Raw genomic sequence first — 26,173 nt, 5'->3', positions numbered from 1 at the left:
CACATAACCCTTTTACAAAAATAGAAGTGCTAGGACATAAAGCTAGTCCTCAACATTTCAAAAGATTAAGTCATTCAGAATGTCAGTAGAATTTTTAAAAATCAGAGGGAATTAGGAAATACTTCAAAATGAATGATAATGACAATATAATGTGTCAAAGTTGTGGGATGTGGTTATTACAGTGCCTACAGAGAAAATGATAGCATTAAATTCAGAAGAAAGATTGAATATCAACTATACCAGGAAATTATAAAAAGAGAAACAAATACAACCCCAAAAATAAAAAGAAGGAAGCAGTACACATAAGAACAGAAATCAATGAAATAGGAAATAAACTTACAATAAAAAAAGTAACACTGGCTTCCCTGGTGGCACAGTGGTTAGGAGTCCACCTGCTAATGCAGGGGACACGGGTTCATGCCCTGGTCGGGAAGATCCCACACGCCACAAAGCAACTAAGCCCATGCGCCACAACTACTGAGCCTGTGCTCTAGAGCCCGCAAGCCACAACTACTGAGCCCGCGTGCCACAACTACTGAAGCCCGCGCGCCTAGAGCCCGTGCTCCACAACAGGAGAAGCCACCGCAGTGAGAGGCCCGCACACTGCAACGGGGAGTGGCCCCGCTCGCCGCAGCTGGGGAGGGCCTGCGTGCAGCAATGAAGACCCAACACAGACAAAAATAAGTAAATAAATAAATTTATTTTAAAAAAAAGTAACACCAAGAGATGGATTTGAAAGACTAACAAAATTAACAAACTATTAAGAAAAAAAGAAGAGTCTGTGCAGTTCAAACCTGTGTTGTTCAAGGATCAACTATAATGCCAAACCTAAAACTTCTGCTAGAGAATAGAAAAAGAGGGAACACTATCCAATGTCTTCTATAGGGCAGCATAACTTTTCTATAAACATACGACAAGAGTAACACAATAAAATTACAAGCCAGCACAGCTCATAAACACAGACCCAAAATCCATAACACAAAATGAGCAAATTGAATGCCTACCTCACACCTAAACAAAAAAAGCAATTCCAAACTTATTACCTAAATGTGAATGGTAAAACAATAAAGCTTCTAGAAGGAAACACAGGAGGCCATTTTTTTATTACCTTGGGGTAGGTATATACTTTTAAACAGAACATCAATATTATTACCTCAAAAGTGAAAATTTGATAAATTGGATTTCATTAAGATTAAAAAGACATTTATCAAAATGTACCATAAGGAGAGTAAACAGGCAAGTCATTTATATAGTGGGAGAAAATTTTTGAAGTGCATATAATTGACAAATCAAATAGAAGGCAGATAGTCCAATTAAAAATGGACAAACTTGAATGGGCACGGCATAAAATAAGAAATATCATTTATATTTCAGGAAATATAAATTAAAATATACTCATCAATATGTCTAAAATAAAAAACAAAATATGCAAATATCTAGTGTTGATGAGGGTGTGGAACAACAGGAACACTATTACTCAGCTGGTAGGACTGTCGATTTGGACACTTTGGAAACCAACTGGCAGCAACTACTCAAGTTGAACAAACACACATTCTATGATCCAGCAATCCTACACCTAAGTATATACCACACAGAAATGTGTACGTGTGTACTAAATGGCCTGTATATATGAGTGTTCACAAAAGCATAATTAATAATAAATAGGGACTTCCCTGGTGGTGCAGTGGTTAAGACTCCATGCTCCCAACGCAGGGGGCCCAGGTTCGATCCCTGGTCAGGGAACTAGATTCCACAGGCATGCCGCAACCAAGAGTTCGCATGCCACAACTAAGGAGCCGGTGAGCTGCAACTAAGGAGCCCGTGAGCTGCAACCAAGGAGCCCGCCTGCCGCAACTAAGGAGCCCACATGTCACAACTAAGGAACCCACGTGCCACAACTAAGGAGCTGGAAAGCCACAACTAAGGAGCTGTCAAGCCTCAACTAAGACCTGGTGCAACCAAATAAATAAATATTAAATAAATAGCCCCAAACTGGAAATAACCCTATGTCCATAAATAGCAGAATGCATATGAAACTGTAAAATATTTATACAATGAGTTATTACATAATAAAGGAGGAATGGGCTACTGGAACAAATCATATGTACAAACATGGATGAATCCCACAAACACAATGTTAAGGAAAAGAAGCCAGACACAATAGAGTACATTGAAATGGTCCATTTATATAATTCAAGAACAGATGAAAATGACTCTATGGTGAAGTAATATAGTGGATACCTTAGGGAGATAACAAAGGGAGGAGGCCACACGAGGGAAACTTCTGGGGTTCTGTCTTCCTCTGGGTGGTTACAGCAATACGTTTGCTTCATAAAAATTTATCAAGTTGTACACTAATGATCTGTGCACTTTTCTGTTTTAAAATTCAATAAGAAAACTTTACCCCAAATCCTTAAAATTAAAAATGTACAGGCATATCTCATATTGCAGGTTGTTTCCACAATAAAGCGAATATCGCAATAAAGGTACACAATTTGTTTGGTTTCCCAAAGTGAATATAAAAGTTATGTTTACACTACACTGTAGTCTATTAAGTGTGCAATAGCATTATGTCTAAAAGAACAAATATACAAACCTTAATTTAAATGTACTTTGTTGCTAAAAAATGTCAACCAAAGTCTGAGCCTTCAGCGAGCTGTAACCTTTTGGCAATAGTGACATCAAAGATCACTGATCACAGATACCATAACAAATATAATGAAGAAAATATTTGAAATACTGCCAGAATTACCAAAAACATGACACAAAGACATGAAGAGAGCAAATGCTGTTGGAGAAATGGTGCTGATACACTTGCTTGATATCGGGTTGTCACAAACTTTCAATTTGTAAAAAAATGCAGGATCTGCAAAGCTCAATAAAGTGGACTGCAATAAAACGAGGTGTACCTGTATATACAAACTTAATAAATGAAAAGTTATACCATGTACCTGTATGGGAAGGCTCAATAATATAAAGATTTTTAACTTCTTCAAGTAATCTTTAATTCAATGTAATTCTAATTAAAATCTCCCTCTTTGTTGTTACTTGTCAGGTTGATTCTAAAATTTATCTAGAGAGTAAATGCATAAAAAAAGGAAGGCAATTTTGAAAATAATAACTGGCAGGCCCTGCCCTGAAAGATAAAAACATGTACTATAACACTGCAATAATTTCAAGTGTTAAGTTCTGGTAAAGAAATAGACAAATAGATTAATGCTACTGAATAGTCCAGAAAAGGTCTGTGTAAATACGCAAACTGAATATACAGTCACCCAGGACCTGCCCCACCCTGACCCCCACAGATACCAAAATCCAAGGATGCTCAAGCCCCATATAAAATGGCCTAGTATTTGCATACAACCTATGCATACACTCCTGTATACTTTAAATCATCTCTAGGTTACTTATAATATCCAATACAATGTAAGTGCTATGTAAGTAGTTGCCTGGCAGAAAATTCAAGTTGGAACTTTCTGGGATTTTTTTTTTTTTTGATCCGAGGTTGGCTGAACCTGCAAATGTGAAACCCACAGGTACAGAAGGCCAACTGTATAATAAAGGCTCCAATTAAAATTGCTGGGGAAAACATGGACTCTTCAGTAAATGCTTTAAGAGAATAAGCTATTGAGTTGGAAAAACAAAAACAAAGCAAATAATGTAAAATAGATAGCTAGTGGGAAGCAGCCTTATAGCACAGGGAGATCAGCTCGGTGCTTTGTGTCCACCCAGAGGGTGGGGTAGGGAGGGAGGGTGGGAGGGAGACACAAGCAGGAGGAGATATGGGGATGTATGTATACGTATAGCTGATTCACTTCGTTATAAAGCAGAAACTAACACATCATTGTAAAGCAATTATACTCCAATAAAGATGTTAAAAAATACAAAAAACAAAGCAAATTTAGATTCTTATTTCATATGACAAGCAAATAACACATTTCCAAATGGATCTATTTTCAAAAAGCTGTTTCCATAAAGAAGACAATTTTCATGATTTTGGGAATAAGGAAAGCCTTTCTCAGTCTGACACAACCTAGAGGTGTAAAAATAGATTAACAAATCAGACATAAACATTCAAAAGTTCTGTACTGAATAAATTTTAAAAGACAATAAATAGTCCTGGAGAAAATACCTATAACAAAGTGACAAAGTCCATATGAAAAGGTTCTCCAAATCAACTGGAAAAGACAGGCCCAGAATATGACACGCAATTATTCAAAGAAATACAAATAACAAAAAGCAATAGTAATCAGACATTATAATCAAAATAGGATGTAATTCATTTGTTAGATTGGCAAAAATACAAAAGGTCCATATCTAAAGACTGCCCTAAGATATGGGGGAACTTGCACTAGTATAGAAAAAAATTTGCAAAAATACACATCACACTGGTTAATAATGACTTCTCTGGGATTTTTAAGTTTTACAATATTAATGTATTATTCTTGCAAATTTTAAAAATCACTAGGACTTTAGAAATGTGTATGTAGGAAAAATAAATTAAATGTTCTTTTTATTTGACCCAGGAATTCCTCTTTTAGAAATCTATCCTAAGGATTTAACCAGAGATATGTACAAAAATGTATGCTCAAGGGTGTTCTTTAAGGCAAATTTATAAAAGTGAAAAACTTGAAACAAACCCAAACCAGCAAAAGAATTGTAAAATAGATTTTGGTACAACTGTGCAGTGAAAAACCATGTAACCATATAATTATCACATTTTCAAAGGCTAAATACCTTTTAAAATGTAAAAAACAGTAAAAACAATTTGACTACAATTTTTGAAGTACATTTATGCATAAAAAATTCCAAAATAAAACAGGAAAACATTAAAAGTTGTTATTTATGTGTAGTAAGATTCCTGTGATTTTTATTTCCTATTATTAGTTTTTGCCAAATTATTCACAATGAATATTTATTTATTGCCTTAACGTTTTTAAAACATTATAAATTTTAATAAAGAAAATGCTTTTTGAAAAAACAATAGTTCTGGGACTTCCCTGGTGGCACTGTGGTTAAGAATCCACCTGCCAATGTAGGGGACACGGGTTTGATCTCTGGTCTGGGAAGATCCCACATGCTGTGGAGCAACTAAGCCTGTGTGCCACAACTACAGAGCCCGCGTGCCACAACTACTGAGCCCGCGTGCCACAACCACTGAAGCCCGCGTGCCTAAAGCCTGTGCTCTGCAACAAGAGAAGCCACCACAATGAGAAGCCCACGCACCTCAATGAAGAGTAGCCCCCACTCGCCACAACTTGAGAAAGTCCACGCACAGCAACAAAGACCCAATGCAGCCAAAAATAAACAAATAAAATAAATTAAAAATCCTTATTAAAAAAAAAGGGAGCATTATTCAATACAAAAGACTGGAGAAAGTAAATCAAATTCAAAAATAGTAGAGTGAATCAATAAAAATAAAACAAATTAATGAACTGGAAAAGATATAAATTGGGATAGATAAAAAATGAAAATATGTAATCTTTGAAAAGACCTATAAATTTGACAAACTTCTAGCAAATATGACAGAAAGAAAGAGAGAAAGAAGAGGAAAGGAATCCCGCGCTCCTAGAGCCCGTGCTCCACAAGAGAAGCCACCGCAATGACAAGCCCGCGCACCGCAAGGAAGAGTAGCTCCCCACTGGCTGCAACTAGAGAAAGCCCGTGCACAGCAATGAAGACCCAACACAGCCAAAAATAAATAAATAAATAAATTTATAAAAAAAAGAAAAATAGCTCAGTCTGAAAATGTCTGCTACCAAATTCAATGTTTTTTTTTAACACATCTTTTCGATGATATATCGCCAACGTTAAGTATTTAATACATATTAGTCATTTTTAGTCACTTAAAGTTTTCTTAGAAAAGATTATCGTTAATAAATAAAAAATAAATAAAACTTTTAAAAAAAGAAAACATTTTCTGACTTGTAGGGTGAATATTCCTCAACTTGAATTCTAATATTTTTCCCTAACTGGAAAAATAAAATTTGTTACATTTTAAATGTATAATTTGTAAACACATTTGAAGATGAGGTCCTTGTTTCTAAAGTACTAAAAATACAAACTAAGCTATAACCATTTATAAAGTAGTTTTAATACAATTTAAAGTATTATAATACAAAAATACAGTAATTATTTCTATTTGGAATATTCAGCTTTCTATGGATAAATACTTTGGGAGACTATTCACAAACATGAAAGAAATTTATTTGCATTTCTGCAAAATAATTGTGAGAGAGAACGTTATATTTTCTGGGGTTTTAATTTACTTTATTAAATAACTTTAATGACACAACAAGGATGTCTGAAGTTAATAATTATAATCATTTTGAACAACCATTCTTATTCTGCTCAAAGAGCACTGTCAAATGTGTTAAATGCAACAAATATCACATGGAGAATTTATCTGACCGAAAAGATTTTCCTAAAAATGAGGAAGTCTGGAACCTGACATCTACTTAGCTTGGTATGACTTTACACAAATGGCTAACAGAGCTCCACAGATGGACAGAAAGACAGAGTTTGCAGTGGAGCCTTCTGCTCCACTAACAGGATTTTTAGGCCTGGGGCTCCAGGAAGCATATGATTAATTAGCTATAAATGCCTTCCGAAAGTGTCTTCCCTACCTATATGCTGTGTCTGAGCACTCACATGTAGAAATGCTTCTCATTCCATGATTTCCCCCTCCTCCGTGGTTAGGAGAAAACACCTGACATGGGCTGCTTTACTCAGTATGCACTGACTATATCCTGAAGCTAATGCACTGTGACCAGGACAATTTTTTTTAAAACATGGTTTAACTTGTCTTTTAAACTGTTTGTTGCAGCTACAAAAATCAGCCAGCTTTGCAGTACCATTTATTGAATGAATGAAGACTGGTCATACCCAAATACAGACAAAATACTGTGATTAAAACATGCTCTCATTATAGAGACATCACTGATACTCATTAGCTGATTTTATTGGATTGTTTTTCTTGTAAGTTTTAGGCTGTACCAACAAATACTGGAAACAATAGAAAAATCACACTACATTAGAGGCAAACATTATCATACAACAGAATAAGCCACTGGGACATAAAACTAGAATTTTATTTAGAGCACAGGTACACAGACAAATATGAAGCAAAAACAGTGAGCTGATAAAGATGAAAACATCTTGGTGTAAAAGATCAGTGAGCAGCAAAATAAAAACGAAACCTATAGTATATTCTTAATAACAAAAAAGTTCTATCGTATTATTACAAATATCAACTGGCAGAAGATTAATTAACCAAGAGTATCACAGTCACACATTTTAAATATTAACAGAAATTTCCCTCCATTTCAATACACCTTTCTCTTCTTTCTTTCACACATTATAATTGTAGCAGCTTAAAAAGAGAATTTTAAAAGTGAGCAAGCACACATATGCTTTTTTCATGTAAATCAGTTAAAAGCTACGTGGCCAGAAAATATATCAAATTGACTATCAAAAAGGGGGAAAGTAAATCCATCTTCAAAGAACAGTATATTTTTTCATAAAATTTTTCTAAGTATCGATTGTGGTGGTTATATTTCTAAACAGATGCCTAGTGTTAAATTATACTGACCAAATTGGTAAATCGACCTTTTTATTCCCAATTAACTTCCAAGTGGTAGAATAAAAGGAATTTTAAACTCATTCTTATAAGAAAGATGGAAGGGAAGAACTTATTTAAGTTGTATACAGCATTCATTCTATGAAATCACCAAAGTTCCTTAACAGATCAATGAGTCTCTAAATGTGATTGTGTTGAATCCAAAATGCTTCTAGTCATTATCTACCAGTTTTCAGGCCTATGGGGTTACAAGTTATGTTTTCGGATTACAACGAAAATGTACAAACTATGAGGCTAATCTGGCAAATCTATGTCTAATTTCAGCAGTGAAAAAAAGGTTAAAGTCATGGTGGAAACAAACTCTAGAAACTAGAAACCTAATAAATATATATGTATTATTTGATTAAAAAATTGCCCTAGGCATAAAGGCCTCAGGACATACAAAAAGTACAAAAGACCCAAACAGGGTAAATAAACCCAAGAGCAGGATTCAAATAAATGTGTCCATTACTATCTAATAGAAACTGTTAATCATCATATCAGGACATATCACGCCATAATCTTTGGTGTTCAAAATATAAAAAGAATTGTAAGTACAAAGATCTTGCCTGAAAACTTCCAATGCAGGAACAAAGAAATATTTTAGTGTCACTCTGGAAGCCACTGGACAAGGGCGGAACTTCTTTAGAACATACATAATTGTATTTCCTTTTATTGCTTTGTCACCTCCGTTGAGGGGCAAATGTTTAAAGCATATTCTGGAGAAAATGCTCATAGTTAAAATATGCCTTTCTTTTCCTGTAAGCAAAGATGTGGCAGGGGCCTTGAATTCATTTTAATATTCTTAGAATTAAATCAGCAATTTCAGAAGCAATGTTTCCAAATACAGCATTGGCTGCCACCATATATCTGACAGTCACACAGAAAGCCTCTATGTAACTAAGGAGACTGTCCCTTTATTAAAAGAATCTTATAATTATAAACTCACTGAACAGTCAGAATGAAACCCTGCATTACGTGAGTTTTGGAATGCTGGAAGGAAGAGCCTGCTTTTCTTAACATTTTATGATATTTCCCTTCCATTCTGAGTATACATGTATAAATAAAGTATAATGATATTTTCCCCATTTAACAAAGTATAGTAGAATTAATCCATTGAAATAATGTTCTCTCTAATGTCAGAGTTTGCTTGGAATTGCTGAGGCAAGCTGGAAACACCAGGAAGCAGACTAAAGACAGGTAGGCATGAAAAAATTCTGATGGTCATAAGGCAACCAAATATGTTAAGTAAGTCTACGCAAATGCTGAATATAAAAGTTAATATTTGGGAACTCTGAGGTTTCCATGGTCTCATAAATAAAATGAAAATACTAAATATTCTTATTAAATGCGATTTAAACAATACGCCATGATAACCAACAAAGATAATGTATGTGCCTCATAGTCTTCTGTTATTACATTGTTCAACCTAAAATATCTAGATCAAGGGAAATTATGCTGCTACATTGTCATTCTATTGAATTTCTCAAGTATCAGGGAAAAAAAAAGATTTAAGGGGGGAATATTAGGAAAGTTTAGAATTCTTGCTTTCTCTTTTTGCAAATGTTTCCCTTTCAAAGAGTTGGGGAAAGTGCAGAAGGAAAGCTGACCTGGAATCATACATATGAAGCAAGATTTTGAAGTTGGCATCACTTGACAACTATAACATTTCCTTCTGTAGAGGCCACTAAGTGCTGGTTCAAAATATTAAACAGCTAAGTACATACTTTCACAAGTCACACAAATGTTGACCGGCACAGCCTCTTAGCACAGTTTTTCAGTTTAACTACAATAAGTGATAGCAGCAATGGTTAACAATTCCACATAAATACCACAAACACACATATGAAAGAGCACCTAAAACATGCAAAATCTCAACAGCGACATCACTGAATATACACAATGCATAGAAATTGTAATGGTTTTTGGCAAGATGGTGTTTTTTTTTTTGTAACAAATACTTTATAAAACAAAAGTTCTTTTGTTATAAACGCTATTTAAAAAGTTGTAATATAATGAACTGTAGATATAAAAGTTCACTTAATCTGAGTGGATTAATACTAAGATGAACCTGCTACTTTATCCAGTATAAATAATCAATTATAAATTAATTTCTAGTGGAAGTATGTTAAGGTATTTGATTTATAAAATTTAAGAATTACAGAAAGTAAACAGGCATAAAAATCACTTAAATACAGTATGCACAATTACTGTTAGGATTCTATATTGCTGATTCTTCCTAATTCTACTTACCACAAATAAATAAACTATGCCAAAGCATTTTCAAAGCTCTTTGAAATGAGTGTATGATGGTAAAAATTTCTAATTCCAGTGTAATACAAGGAACATTAGAAGTCTAGTGAAATTCAACACTGAATTCAAGACATATAATTCCACTGTACCTTTTTAACATCCTAGAATTTCATCTTTTTCTTCAACTATGATCTGGTAAACATAATTTATAAAATAAAAATTTGTTAGATTTAAAAAATACTTGTTTGAATTGCTTTTTAGAAGAGTAAGCTGGGTAATATAAGAATTTACAAATAGTTTGTATTTCTATGTCTTCCTGCTGTAGGTTTCTTTCTTTAGTTCTCATTTTCTTTCCCCTTCCTATCTCTAAGTAAATTCACTTCAGAAACATCCTAATTACATTGACAGAAATTTAATCCTTTTGATTGAAAATGTTCCAAACCTTCAAGATGATTTTTTATACTTTCCATAGACTAAAAAAGGGTATAGTACACTGTATTCAAAACCAATAATATAGATGCTATGTAGCTGGGTATTCAAAAGAATACCACTTTAAATAAAAAGTTACTTTTCAATTCATAATCTATAACTGGAATTCATATACTTGAAAACTGTAGTTTGTTTCCCCTCCAGAAATGAAAACAATATAAATGGAGAAGGCTGAGACCTGTTCCTTAAAATAAAAGGTGATTACAGTTAGAGATTATCCCATCAAATCTCAAAAAGAAGTTGCTAAAAGTTAAGGTGTAACATTACACAATGAAAAAAAGTTCACGTGCAAAATAGCCTATTTGGAAACTGGCAGCTTGAATCTAGTCCTTAATAGAAACTTGTTTGAGAGCTTAAAACACTATTAAAATTTTCAAAACAAGGATACCCCTTCTTACTCAGTGGGAAGGTAGGGTTGTTTTTCCTCCCTAAACCCTACCTATGGACTGGAAGTCAAGGTGCCTGGATCCTAGTTCTGGCTCTGATTCTAACAAAGTGTGTGCACCTGGGCATCCATCTAATCTCTCTGGGACTGATTCTCTCTTCTATAAAAGAAAAGGGATGGATTAGATTAGATGTTTTGAATCTTATTTTCCAGCCTGGCACACATGAAGGATGTGATAGAAGTAGTAGGTCATTCAGTCTAGTGAGTCTCAAAGTAGGAAGGTAGGGGTATAGGGAACATGAGAATTCCCGGGGGATCTGTGTTTCAGGATGTGTTCCCTTTGCGATCTCCATCCATCTCTGCCCTCCTTGCCTCCTCCCCCCAAGAAGACATGGTGACTCCTATTCTTCACAGCACTGAAAAAATCACTGGGCTAGATGATCTCTTAGGTCTTTTCCAGGTCCAGCCTCTATGATTATAATTCACTCAACAAAGATGATGGTTACTTTAATACTCTGACCTATTTTTTTTTTTTTTTTTTTTTTTTTTTGCGGTACGCGGGCCTCTCACTGTTGTGGCCTCTCCCGTTGCGGAGCACAGGCTCCGGACGCGCAGACTCAGCTGCCATGGCTCACAGGCCTAGCTGCTCCATGGCATGTGGGATCTTCCCGGACCGGGGCACGAACCCGTGTCCCCTAAATCGGCAGGCAGACTCTCAACCACTGTGCCACCAGGGAAACCCTAATTAATATTCTGATCAAATTAGTACTCTGACCTAATTAAAACTGAGTCTAATTCAACAAAGGCATGGTTTACATAAAAACTCAATTTAAATGTATTAAAATGCTTTCTTTTAAAAAAATAATGCAATCTTCAGTACCAAATTAGGTCTTTTCTTCAGCTTTGGCAGGCCCAATTAGTCAATTTATAAACAGGATGGAGTATGAGAAATTTTGTTTATCTTTCTTTTCTCTGCTTAAAAAAGTAAAATCAGAGTTGTTGGCAGTTTACCAATATCATCCTCTCTTTTCTGTTTTTATATCAGTAGAAATACACCAACCACCGAAGGATGATATATGCAGTACATTTCTTTACCCCAGTTATGTTCTATGGCAAGGATCTCTTAAAATCACTCTATCTTCATCACTTTGCCTTATGAAAACCTATGTATTCATATCATCTCGGCCGGATCCAATGGGGAGGAGAAGCAATTATTCGAATACCATGCATTAAGGGAAAAACAACAAAAAAACAATTGAGGATGCCCTTGCCAATGATGTATTTCTTAATAAGTAACTATCTACATCATATCATATGGTAGATTTGTGGAGATATATCTTGTATAAAGGAGTTCTGTTTGAGAAAAATCTTTTAAACTGATTGATACAGAACTTAATTCCTTAGATTTATAACTAGTTTTTCAAGAAGGAACCTTTTAAAAAATACCTTAATGTAATAAATTATCATACACTCCCCTTGATTTTTTCCCCTAGGCTTAGCAATTTATTTCCTTTATTACATGGTAGAGACTATTTATTTATAGATGTTAAGTATTAAAGCTTTGTTTTGGCTAGAGGAATAAAGATCAAAGTGCTCTTTTCCTGTAGATAAAGAAAACCAAACAGAAGAAGGCTGATTGAAATCAGAACTGTTTGTCTTTTAATATCTAAAACTGTAGAGATAGTCAAACTAGAAAAAATCTGAATGGCTTTAGTTGATCTCTAATACTGAGAATCATAAAGATACTATTTCCCCCCAAAAGCTTTCTGTTAAAAACAATCTTGACTGATTAAAAAACAAAATAACAACAAAATCCTCTATTAAATAATTTGCTGGCACCAATTTGCAGAGAAGACCAAACTCCCTGGCAGATCGGCAATCAATATTCATACCTGGTGGATGACTATATCAGCTTCTAGGCTTAAGAGAGGTATTTCCTCTGCCCAGAACCTCCCTCTTCTCTGTCTGAATTATAAGGAACTCTTTTGAAATAGGATTTTTGGTTTATATGGGGTAAAAACAAAGGACAATCATTTGTTAAAAAAATATAATTAGGGACTTCCCTGCTGGTCCAGTGCTTAAGTGGTTAAGATTTCATGCTTCCAATGCAGGGAGTGCAGGTTCGATCTCTGGCTGGGTAACTAAGATCCCACATGCCGTGCAGCACAGCCAAAAAAAAAAAAAAAAAAAAACCATATATATATATATATATATATATATATATATATAATTATTTGTCCATATACACATTCACCTCCATGACAAAATTAAGAGTTCTTTAAAGAATGACACAAACTTTTGCTCTCTACTCATGGCGAAGGGGAAACAAACTTTGCTGAATGTTCCATCTCAAAATAACCACAGTTAGGGGGCCTATATAATTTTATGCTGACAAACATGCCAGGGGATGGCACTGCTCTCAGTCAATTCAGAGTTGAAAGAATATTGATGATTTTATTATACAAGGGATTCCACTTACAATTTATCACTTCAGAGAATCTAAAGAAGCACAGTAAATCACTTTGTGAACAGGCAGCCACAGCAGAAAAGGTTAGTGCGTAATGGTAGCTGGATATAGTTTCAGATCCTGATACCCTTATGTATTAAGTAATGTAGGCAACCTATCTGACTTCTCTGGATTTCCTCATTTATAAAAGAAATAATGATACTTACCCTCACAGGACTATTGTAAGAATTAAGTGAAACAACTTACAAAAGCACTCAGTACCATGGTACGTTGTAAGTACTTAATAAGTGACACTCATTGATGACAGTCTGCACATTCTTATGCATTGTGCATCTATGTGAACACAATGGATGGTGTAGAAATGGCTTTACCTTATTACTGACTTTAAAACAGGCTCTAAAAGATTCTCCACAAAATACTCAAAGCAGTATTACGTATTCTACAGCAAACCAACATATTCAATGGCTAAATAATGGACAAACTGTGTGAGTAAAAATTTGAGAAACTATGCAAAATAGTATTGGCAGATAGTTTTTTGCTGGGCTCTCAAAAATGAAACCAAACTTCTATTACAGTATCTTTTATAAATGTTTTGAAAGCAGGAACTATTTTGTATATCTTTGTACCCCTCTTAGTGTCTAGACACTAGGTGTTCAAATATTTGTTGACAGAACTATAAATTTTCATCTCAGTGAAGTCATCTGATTTCATGGCATCTAGAACCTAAGCCATATGACTTAATTCGATGAAAGTATCAGCTAACCATGACCTAGTTGAAAAACCAGAGACCTGATCTATACTAGAAAACTTTCAGACTATTCTTTTGTAGATCAGGAAGTGACTTAACATGGGGAAAATTTAACACAGGGGAAACTAACTATAATAAAAATATTTTAAGTACCTGATATATTATAAATCATATTCAGACCACCCCTACTAACTATGATAACAGATGGACTCTTAAGAATAAGCTCTGTTGGATAAACAACCTGACTCTCTCTAACCTTTTCAAGTATTATGTTTTTTTTTTTTAAACTGCTACCATCTATGATTTTCAATAGCCAGGCACTCCCATGAATATAGAAGAAAAACAATTATGCAGCTTATGTCATCCAAATGCTGACAGATGGGTTTGGCATTTTTGTTGTAGACAGTGCAATACTTCCAGAGTCATGTGAGGGGCACTGTGGAATTTCTTACATGACATTACATTGACCTTAAAGCGTAAACTGCAAATACAGTTTTATTGTTTTTGTATGAACCACAGGATTGCCTGGAAAGGCAGCATGTTCAGTTATAGTGAACACCTGCCGGACTGTTGAATTTTTGCTAAAGCACATACACGATTTTGGCATCAACCACTGCCGCAGTATGGATGTAATTTTTTAAAAAGTTAAAATAGCAAATAATACATATGGTATCTGGCAGTAGTATATCCTCAGTATTGTTTGTACAAAAACACAAAATTTAGAGGTAGTTGCCACTAATTTTTCATAATTTAATTATCCCCAAGAGTTACAATAATTCAGCTAAAATTCTACCAAGCCATTCTTCATAAAACAGTTTTCTAAATTTAAATGTCACAACGTTCCTATTTGGTTTGAGTTATCAAAGCAAAATATAAATAAATAAAAAATAATTCACATTCTCAATCTGCGTTCTTCTAAATGAAACTGCTATAGGATTAAATAAGAGAGAGATTTTCAGTTTAGTACCTCAATATACACAAACAGGAATTCAAAATTTCCCAGTTCTGCTTTCTCAGTGCATACTGACTAACCTTCTTCCCCATGACAAACTTACTTTGCTGTCAAAAACAAGAGTTTTTATGCAGAAACAAAATGCACAATCACATTTTAAATGTTTTACAGAAATCTTTTTTTTAAAATGAGAGGTAACCTATGTTAAAAAAAAAAAACAACTTATTTTTAAAACAGAGTTCTTTCACAGTAGGCTGTCATGTGCACTTCTGAGCCCATTACAGGGTAAGAAGAGGAAGGTTTTGTTAAGATAATTGGAAGAATGAGGCTCTGTGGTTCAAAATGACCAGAAGAGGGGGGACGAGGGGACACTGTGTGCCTTCATGAAAGATCACTCAGCCTTCCTTTTAATCAGACAGACTTGAGAGATGGGAAGGCACCATGTCCTCATCTCCAGCTCAAATCACTGGAAACTAATTACGGGTTGGAACTCAGAAAGGTAAATAGAAAAAACTCTGGAGTCAGATGACAGTACCATCTCCTTAGCTATAACCTGCTACATCTTGATCTCAACATAAAATGGAGATAATTAATCTTCTTTTCAAAGTTGTTGAAAGGATTAAAGACCATGTATACAGAAATAAATACGTATGTATTGAAATGTCTGAAGAAATATTTACTAAAATATTAACAGTGGTTATTTTTGGCTGGCAGATTTATGAGTACATATTTTGTTTTCTTTATGCTCATCTGGATTTTCTAATTTTCATAAATTAGTATTACTTATATAAGTGGTGCATGTAAGTCACTTAGCACACACGGTGCTGGCACACAGACTGGCTCAAAAATGGTGGCTACCATCATTATTAATACAAAAAGATAAAAGCAAAGTATCCTGCTCTTTCTTCTTGTTTCTGGATGCCTCTTTATGGAAGGAAAGTCATGAAATGAAGTAGATTGCATAACACAAAGGCCACGGCAGACTTCCCACTCCTGAGCCAAAGGAAAGGTCACAGCTTATTAGAGTAATGGGTCTTTATGTGTTTATGACTTAGTGTTGGGAAGAGCTGCCTAGCCATGGGAAAGCTCAGCTAACATGATGATTTAGCAAAGCAAATCAAAATGAAATTTGTCCTGGTCTGGTACAATAAATTAAAACATAAAATACCACCTAGCTTCCTAGCTAATGTGAATTATGAGGATGCTCTGAAGAACAAATACTTCCCAAATGAACGCCCAGATCCAACAAAGTGATTAAGATTTGGATTTTTTTTTAATGTGTTAATGATTATACAAGATAGGAACCTAGCTCATCTAAATTATTTTATTATTGAAGTATCTCAACTAATAATTCACCATAGGCTTGAAAATAAAGACCTTAGAAAAACCACCACAGAGAGTTGTTTAACCAAAATTATAATTATTATAATTGCAGGATTATCACACATAAATGCATTTGTATTTACTGTAGAAGAAACTGCACATTTTCAAGGTTTGAATTCAGCTAAATTTGGTAACAAAATGTTGTTACCTAAAATGAGTGTCAATATTCCTTTGATCTCAACTACAGAGTCAAGTAATCCCCTAGGGAAAACAGACTGAAGTTCAATGCTTATAAATAAATAATTCAGGGGATTTGAGCTTTGAAGAGTATGAGGTTTTTGTTGTCTTGACTAGTGCTTCTAGATTTTTAGTAAGACTTTTCCATTCTCTACTTTCTCTTTATGTTTGATATACAATCTAATGCTTGGGAGCATTTTCAAAGCTTTGGTAGTTTTAAATTTCTTGTAAATCTGATAATCAAACTTCATTTACATTGATTTCTTAGAAAACAAAAAAAAATTCTCTCCAGGTTCAAGCACAACAGTAAAAATGAGCTAGTAACAGTCTTTTTTGCCATAATATTGGACTTCGCATATTATTTTAAAATTATATAGCTTCCAAAAAGAATGGCACCTTTATTCCCTCCTTCTACCCTCCTCTGCCCCCGAAAGAAGTTAGCTAAACATCTAGATTTTCATAAATTGCAAAAAATGAGGCACAGAGACTAAAATCTAATTATGCTTAAAAAAAAAAAGACTGTAAATAATTTTTCTAGCTTATACCAACATTTTCTTATTCTGGATCTGACAGTTTTGTGTAAGCAGTAAAGTTAATGTTGTCTCCTCCTGATTAATGCAGAATTTTAAAAATTAAAAAAATAATGCCATTTATTAAGTAGACTAAAAATGAGAGGTGGGGTGGGAAGGAAAAGCAGGAGTTGAGGACACAAGTGTCTAGGCTGACTTTCAGTTTCCTTTTTGATAATTTTTTTAAAAAATGGAATTCTTTCTCTACTTTGTGTTGCCTGAGAACCACTATGGTTTTGTAAAGTCTATAACAGTAATTATATTTAATCACCACGAGTACATTTGTTTTAAGCCCATGAATACTACGTTAGTAATACTAAACTATCTCCATTGGCTTATTTGTAAAAAGAAAAATATATTATATATTTATATTCTTATAAAGTTAACACTGAGGGCCGAGGAAAGGGAACGAGAAGCAGTGTTTAATCACAGTTTCTCTGGACTCAATAACCAGACTGGGGTCTTGCTCAAGCCACCTGGTCAAGCAGTGTCTGAGGAAGAGTCATAGGAGGCAGAGACGATGAAATTGCCGCTGTTGGAGTGCCCGGCCACTGACTGGGCGGCCTGCTGGCTCAGATTGTTACAGATAAGCACCAGCTGGTTGCTCTGGGCCTCGGACAAGGTGCTGCAACTCTGATACACGCTGAAGTTGGTTTTCCTGCCAGGGATGTTCCCCTTCTCACACATGGTCTTCACCATCTTGGCCAGCTTGTTCTTGCCGAGGGCCTGGCAGTTGTACCAATGCAGAGCCGCCAAGTTCACGACCGGCTTAATGGACAGGTAGAAAGGGGCATCCTCATAGCGCATAGCAGGAGGACGCCGTTGGGCATACTCCTTATAGTCTTGTATGGGGCAGGTCTGTGGAGCATGCTGGGTGGCATACACACGGGAGTCTGTCCCCCCTCTCTTGGTTTTGGCATTTAGGTCACCAGTGTCTTGACCCATCCACTCCAAGTACTCCAGCCCCGTTTCTGTTACCCGGAGCCGAATATCACCCCACTTTAAGGTAGACCCGTGGAAGCCCGTACAGTGCCCAAAAGCTTTTGTGTTGTTGAGCCAGACGAGGTTGAGCAGACCCTCAGGGTTATAGCGGCTTAGCAGTCCCCTTTTCCGCAGAATGAGCTCATCAGCAAAGGTGAGCTTCATGGACTTGTGTGGCTTATTTCCTTTTCCTTTGCAGCGGAGTTCAATTTGCTTCTGTTTCAGGGCCTCTTGGGAGCGCTTGAATTCCTTATCCCTGGTGATACTGTAGCCATACCTGTGTTCTTTTAGGTACCGTTCAAGTCCACACTGGTAATTGGCCAAGCTGTTGGGTTCATACTCGGATCCATCCTTCTGCCTGGCATCCACAAAGAAAGAGGCCAAGTAGGCATCCAACTCCTTGCAAGGGATGACATAAATCTCTCTTGTTTCAGAAGGATACTTGGAGATGAGGAACTCCCGGAAATTGCGGAGCGCGGTCTGCGTGCTCCGGATGGTTTTCTCATTCTGCTCCCTGCTGAGCTCAGCTGCTCTTTCATCCTGGTCTGCAACAAATTGGGGAGGGGAGGGATAAAGAGGGTGTTGATGAGTTCAGACAATGCACTTTCTACTCTGAAATAAAGTTTCCTTTTATAATGAAAAAGAGAAAGAAGGAATCAATTTTACAGAGATTACTAATAAATGTTATTTACATACCTGTTGCATTATAATAGCCAACTTCAGTTTCACAAATGATGTACTAGACAAGAGACGGCCCACTACAATCAAAATGAGCTTCTCATGTCATTGGCACATAGTTTAGTGCACGAAGATTTGTGGAAAGAGTGGGATTAGAGGCAGCCTTCGTTTTAGGAAAAAAGACAGAGGTGTGCTATTTACCCTAATGCAGTGCGCGAGGGCCCCATCAGAGCAACACACGTATTTTAAATCACTTCATTTGTGAAACCAGAGGTTGTACTGGTTCCATTTTATTGAATTAAACAAAAATATTCGAATCTGTTATTTAGCATTATCTCTAGAGATCTATATTTAAAAATTACTAAATAGATCATTTACAGCAGTTAACGAGACACATTCTACAGCAATTCAGGTAACGTGGTTTATAAATATTCTATATGTAATTGCAGGGCAGTTTATAATAAGTGGTAAAAATATTTTGTGTTTTGCAAAATGAAAACAGACTCATAAATACAGAGAACAAATGGGTGGCTGCCAGACAGGAAAGAGGTGGGAAGGTGGGGCAAAATAGGTGAAGGGGATTAAGAGGTACAAACTTCCAATTATATAAATAAGTCACAGGGATATAATACACAGCTTAAGGAATATGGTCATTAATACTGTAATAACTTTGTACAGGGACAGATGGTTACTAGATTTATTGTGGTGATCATTTCATAATGTATGCAAATGTCAAATAATTATGTAATACACTTGAAACTAATATAATATTGTATATCAACTATATTTCAACACAAAAAAACTTGGTGTTTTGGGAAAGTAATGAGGATAAAACTTCACAGCTATAAAGACAGGACAATGAAATTTGAGTAAGGCTATTATAGTCAAGATGTAAGGAAGGGGTATGTCTCTTGGATAGTTTAACTTTATTAATTTATTATTTATATTTTGCCACCAAAGACCGGAGGTGCCTCTTTCCATTATGGATCACCCATAATTAAGTAGTGTTGCTCTGGAGTAGTGGTTCTCACATTTTAGTGAGCTTCAGAATCACTCAGGATGTTCAATCAAAATCAGATTCCTCTATGCTCAGGATGAGGTTCAAGAGAACACACTGGGAGAAAAAAGATCTAGTGCTTATGGCTTATGAAGGAAGCCCTACTCTGTTTTACTAGATTTTTTTCTTTACAATGATTAAATTCAGTGATATCATTTAAATGATTTTCTCTCAGTAACATGTAATTTAAATTTGGGATGTTAACATTAACAATAAAATCATTTTGTCAAAAATGACCACAATTATGTCAGACATGGTCTGGGTGGAACTCAAAAGAGAAATTCTAAATATGAAATTACACAATAGAAAAAACAGGCTATCCTATTGATGTTGAGAGGCCAACACTAAGGTTAATTAAAAACAACATAAAAATGTAATTTCTGATTCTAAAGTATAATATAAAATTATTTTGTTTATCCCAATTATTTTATTTAGGAAAACTTTAGATTTTTAAGGCTGCTCAGTGGGAAGTCTTTGAAATAACCACATACAATAAGAAAAATAAAATTTCGAATAAACTGAATTTTATTCACAAACACTACTTTTTGTATTACTATACACATTTATGAATGTCCATATTATTTTAAAATGACAGTTGTAAGGTATAATTGCCAAAGTTCTCATAACTTTACAAAATGAAATGAATTAAAAAATCACTAAACTAGCTAATTAGATATTTTTATAGGCATATTTTTTGAGAGCATATTTCCAAAATTCAAATACACAACAGTATATTTTATCCTTCATTAGACTTAACTTTTGGCTATGCTATCTTCTTCCAGTTGAACAATAAAGATGTGTATCTTTCCATTAGAAAGGTGAAGCCACATGTAACCTTTTACCATGCTAGCTTCCGTGACTGTTTACATGCAAAGCCAAAGGGGTCAGCACATCTGTTTACTGTGGCTACTTGTTCAAATATCTATCACAACAGTCTTCAAACTTTAAACAAAGACTTTCTAAGAAATAAACATTCAAAGACAACTTTAGGGAAAAACATTTCCAGTTCTTCAACTTTCACATGGAATCCTTTCTAAAATTTAGTTTTCTGAGATGAAGACCGAGTTTTCCATCCCAAACCTACTGTGTTACATACTCTGGGGCATTAAAGACTTTGAGGAGCCAAACAAAATTTATAAGTTATAAATCGATGATTAAATCCAAATATTGTCCACATTCTTGTCCTTCTCTGTCTTATACACATTCTGATATAGGTGAAATTTGCCATTGCAAACAGGGTATTTGGCCTGAATTAAGGTGTACTGAATTCAGGATTTTTGAAAGGGTTTTAGGTTAGTGAAGTTGATTCTTTTAATTGGAACTGGAATATTCTGCAGGACTGCCAAAATGTTCCAGATAAAGTAGAAGCTTAAAATTTTATTTAATTTTTTCATATTTAGCATGCTTTTGTTCACAAGATGCCTAACTATTATCAAATCATATGAAATACTGATTCTAGTTACAGTCAATCCTCATCATTTCATAAAATATTCAATATTTTCTACCTTTTTACAAAAATAAACTGACTGAAACAGATCCACATTATTAGCACCCTGCTAACACACTCACAGTTGACCAACACCACAGCACTACTTCAACATCCTCAGCCCAGCATTTCCAAGCCTTTTTCTACTTTCTATTTGGTCTCAATCTTAGTTAAGAATCTGTGATATGGTGATTTATAAAAAAATATATATATATATATATATATTTGGTCTTCGTCCAGGTTCTTGGCACAGAGCTCATAAAAGCCTTAGAATTTTCTGTGATGAGGGCGATCAATGTGTCTTTTGTTAATGTTCATGAGGTAACTTTTGGAAAGCACCTACGGGTAGGGGCTGGTTGTCAGTGGAGGCAAGCAGGAGATTTCTGGGGTGGAACTTTCAGTCCTAGCCTACTTCTCCACCTTTGGGGAGGGGAGAGAGGCTGGAGATTGGGTTCAAACACCAATGATTTAATCAACTGAGTTTATGTAATGAAGGCTCCATGAAACCCCAAAAGGACAGGGTTCAGAGAGCTTCCCGGCTGGTGAACATGTGGAGAGTGGTACACATTGCCCTGAGCATCTTCCATGTGGCTATTCCTGAGTTATGTTCTTTTATAATAAATTGGTAATCTAGTAAGTAAAATGTTTCTCTGAGTTCTGTGTGCTGCACTAGCAAATTAATCCCTGCCAAGGACGGGGGCCTTTGTAATCTTCTATTTATGATGGGTCAGTCTTATAGGACTGAGCCCTTAACCTGTGGAATCTGATGCTACCTCTAGGTAGGTAGTGTCAGAAGTGAACTGGATTACAGGACACCCAGCTGGTACAGGAGAATTTCTTGGTGGTGTGAAACCCCTCTACTGCCCAACATCAGAACTGGGTATATAACTGTAGAGTCATTCCATCTGTAGGAAAATAAAAGTAGAGTGTCACATTATTATATCCTTTCCTAACAGCCTGGAATTCACCACAAGAGGAGGTTGGAAGGGTAGAGAAACCCTCATTCATTTTGCATGAATAGGGGGAAGTAAATGGCTTTAAAGTCAAGTAATAGTAATACGCTTTTTGGCTAATGACAAAAATCAAATAAAACCGGGGAAGACTGATAATAAAATATAGAACTGTTAATAATTATCTTGCATTTATCTCTAGTTTTAGAAATTCTTCTGATCCACTTCCTTTTAAAAACTTTTTGTTAGGTATAACATGCATACAGTAAAGTAGACCAGTCATTAAGTGTGTGCAATTATTTTTCACAAATTGAGTCCCATGCCTAAATCAAGAAAAAGAGTATCAGGAACTTCCCTGGTGGTCCAGTGGTTAAGACTCAGCACTCCCAATGCAGGGGGCCCGGGTTTGATCCCTGGTCAGGGAACTAGATCCCGCATGACGCAACTAAGAGCCTGCATGCCGCAACTAAACGATCCCGCACGCCGCAACGAAGGTCTCACGTGCCACAACTAAGACCTGGCGCAGCTAGCTAAAAACACAACACAACATAACATAAGGAAAAGAGTATCACTAGCACCTCCGAAACCTTCCTCACGTCCCCTTCTTCCAGTTGCTCGCTCCCACCAAGAATAACAGCTATCTTGACTTGAAATAGCATACGTTTGTCTGGCCTGTTGTTATAACTTATATGAATGAGATCTTAGACGATGAACTCTTTTGTGTCTGGCTTCTTTTGCTCAACATTATGTTTGGAAGTTTCATCCATATTGTTATGTAGTTGTAGATAATTTATCTTCTTTACTGTGTAACATTCCATTGTGTGAATTTATCACAATTTATTCTTCCACTCTATTGAACATTTGGGTAGTTTTCAGTTTAGGGCTATTTCCAATAAAATTGTTATGAACACTCTAGTAGGTGTCTTTTGGTGAGTCACATGGATGCATTTTTTTGGGTGTATACTTAGAATCAGAACTGCTAGGTCATAGGAAATCACATGTTATGCTTTAATAAATACTAATAACCAAGTTTCCAAAGTGGTTGTACCAACTTGCTTTCTCCATGAGTGTGAGAGCTCAGATTGCTCCATATCTTCAGCAACACTAAGTAATGTTAGTCTTTTTTATTCTAGCTATTCTGTTGGATGTGTAATGCTACTGCACTGAACTTTTAAATTTTCATTTCTCTGATGACTGATGAAGCTGAACAGCTCTTCACAGGTTTATTGTACACTCAGATATTTGCTTTTGTAAAGTGCCTGTTAAAGTTATTTTCTACTGGACTGTCTGCCTTTAATGGTTTTTAAAATTTTTATTGTATTTTATTATTTATTTTGGCTGTGCCGGGTCTTAGTTGTGGCATGTGGGCTCTTAGTTGTGGCATGTGGGATCTAGTTCCCTGAACAGAGATCAAACCCAGGCCCCCTGCACTGGGAGCACAGAGTCTTACCCACTGGGCCACCAGGGAAGTCCCTGGCCTTTACTGTTTGCAGGAGGTTTTAACATATCCTGCGTATGAGTCTTTGTCAGATAAATGTATTACAAATATCTTCTCTGAGTCTGTGGCTTGCCCTTTCACTTTCTTAATAGTGTCTTTTAAAGAACAAGAGTTCTTAATCCTAATATAGTCCAATTATCAATTTTTTCCCTTTATGATTCATGCTTTTTTGCATCCTGTTTAAGAAATTCTGCTTATTCCAAGATCATGAGATATCTATTTCTTCCAAAAGCTTTACTGTTTCAGTCTTTACATTTTGATCTGCCATCTACTAGAACATCCATCTATATGTTCTAAGATAGAAATTAAGAGTAATTTTTTTATATGGACCTCGATCCTTTTGATTTTAATAAAATTTGAATAAGCAATACAGCATATGGTACAGTATCTAAAAGCTACAAATGGGTAGAAAGTAAAAGTAAGTCCCCCTCTCATCCCATCTCCTTGTCACCGTATTTCCCTCTACATGGGAACCAATGTTACCAATTTATTGGGTATAATTTTGGGATTTTCTATGCACACACACTTATTCTTCTCCTTTCAAAAAGGGTGGAGGAATATACTATGCATCCTATTCTGCAACTATGCATCCTATTCTGCACTCTGCTTTTTACCATTAACAATGTATTAGCAATAGCTCTATATCATTACATACACAGTTGCCTCAATCTTTCTAATAGCTGTAAATAAAGTATTTTATATGGATACACTAAATTTATCTGATTCCCTGCTGATGGATTATCTGCATTATTTCCATCCTGTTCCTATTATAAAAAATGCTGCACTGGGTATCCTTGTATACATGACATTTCCTACACATGAGCAAGTATATATACAGAATGAATTTCCAAAAGTAGAACCGCTATATTGTTGTTGCCCTGTACATCTGCTGCGCCAGTTTAACTTCTGTGATAAGGTATGAGAGTGCTGGTTTAATCATATCTTCCGAGATATAAGGTATTATCAAACTTCTTAATCTTTGCTTATTTAATTTGTAAAATATACATTGTGGTTTTTAAACTTTCATTTCTTTTATGATAAATGACATTTAACATTTTTCAAATACTTATTAGCCCCCTATATTTTCTCATTTTCTATCTGTGGATTCTTTCTGTCCTTTGTCCATTTAAAAAAATATTTATTTATAGGAGCTCTAGATATATTTAGCCTTCTTTTTCTTCTTATTATTATACTTAGCCCTGTGTAATGTATATAAAGATGTGTATATGCGTATTTTTTTTTGGTTGCCTTTTGTATTTGTGACTTTGTTACATTTATGGGATTGAATTTATCTGTTTTTAAAAATATTTCCTACATTTTGTGTTAGACATATTTTCCCCACTGTGAAACCATAATACAATTCTCTTTTGTTTTCTTCAAAGCATTCTTAATTTCATTTTTATTTTATTTATTTATTTTGGCCACGCCACGCAGCATGTGGGATCTTAGTTCCCCCACCAGGGATCGAACCTGTGCTCCCTGTGGTGGAAGCCTGGAGTCTTAACCACTGGACCACCAGGGAAGTCCTTTTAATATTTAAAATATTTGATCATCTGAATTAAGTTTGGTTTAAGGTAGGTACCAACTTATATTTTTTCCTAGATAGCCACCTAGCTGTTATCAATAAATAACAGTGGTGATTGTGGTTGTAGAGAAGTCAATGGTCAGCATAATCTTTCTCCCTTCGGGGTCTCTTGATTGCACTTTGGGGGTGGGAGCTGGGTAGCTAAATGATTATTTCTTTATCTGTGAATGGCTACAACTTTACTAGGCTATATTTCAGTGTTGATCACTGTGCACCCATCTTTTTTCTGGTACACAGTGTGTCCTTTCAGGTCATAAATTCAAGCATTTCTCCACTGCCTTGTTGCAGTGGCAGATGACTTCCCATAAAGATGGCAAATGTGTATGTGGTCCTCTACTCAGTCTTGCTTCGTCTGCTACTCTCTGCTGTCAAATAGGGTCCAGGGAAGCTCTGATCACCAACCCAAACTCCCCATTCCAGTTCTTCAAAAGTGATTGTTAATTTTGCCACTCAGCAGTAGAAAACTGAGGTCTCATACCTTCATCTGAGAGCTACAGTCACAGTTCTCTTGTATCATATCCAAATCCCTGTTTCATCGCTGTGATCGGCAACCTTTCTTTATATACTGTGGTTCTAGCAGAAGACTTTTAGTTTATTTGAGAAAATGTTTGTTTCTCTTTCTTGTCTTGAAGTGATTTCAAAGAGAAGTCAGAAGTATGATCCAGCTGTTTGCATTTGAATGAGATCGCTGCAACTTCCAGTCCCTAACTTGATGCCATGCACTTAATAGAGATCCCATAAATGTTCACTGAATGCTTTTTGATCCATGAAATCTACTCTGAAGAAGGGTTATATTCCTGAAGATTTGGGCATTCATCAAAAACTCAGCAGTCAAACTTGATTAAATTTTGTTTGAATGTACGTGGTAAGAAATAGAACTTGGATTCTAAATAGCAA

At 35.5% G+C, this 26,173-nt stretch overlaps 1 protein-coding gene across 3 annotated transcripts in view; it reads right to left on the bottom strand.

Moving 5' to 3' along the window:
* Positions 1-26,173, bottom strand: part of KIAA1958 (KIAA1958 ortholog) — a 178,186-nt gene that overhangs the window by 32,711 nt on the left and 119,302 nt on the right. The window contains exon 3 of one of the 3 annotated variants that reach the window (XM_019946452.3): positions 18,484-18,567. The exons of the other annotated variants lie outside the window; for them this stretch is intronic. Coding sequence (XP_019802011.1) covers positions 18,484-18,567 — 84 coding nt within the window. The remainder of the gene's footprint in view (positions 1-18,483; positions 18,568-26,173) is intronic. 3 annotated transcript variants of the gene reach the window in all.

The sequence above is a fragment of the Tursiops truncatus genome, chromosome 6, assembly GCF_011762595.2.
Source record: "Tursiops truncatus isolate mTurTru1 chromosome 6, mTurTru1.mat.Y, whole genome shotgun sequence".
Taxonomy (NCBI): Eukaryota; Metazoa; Chordata; class Mammalia; order Artiodactyla; family Delphinidae; genus Tursiops; species Tursiops truncatus.
The sequence above is the reverse complement of the archived record's forward strand: the minus strand, read 5'-3'. Positions and strand labels throughout refer to the sequence as shown.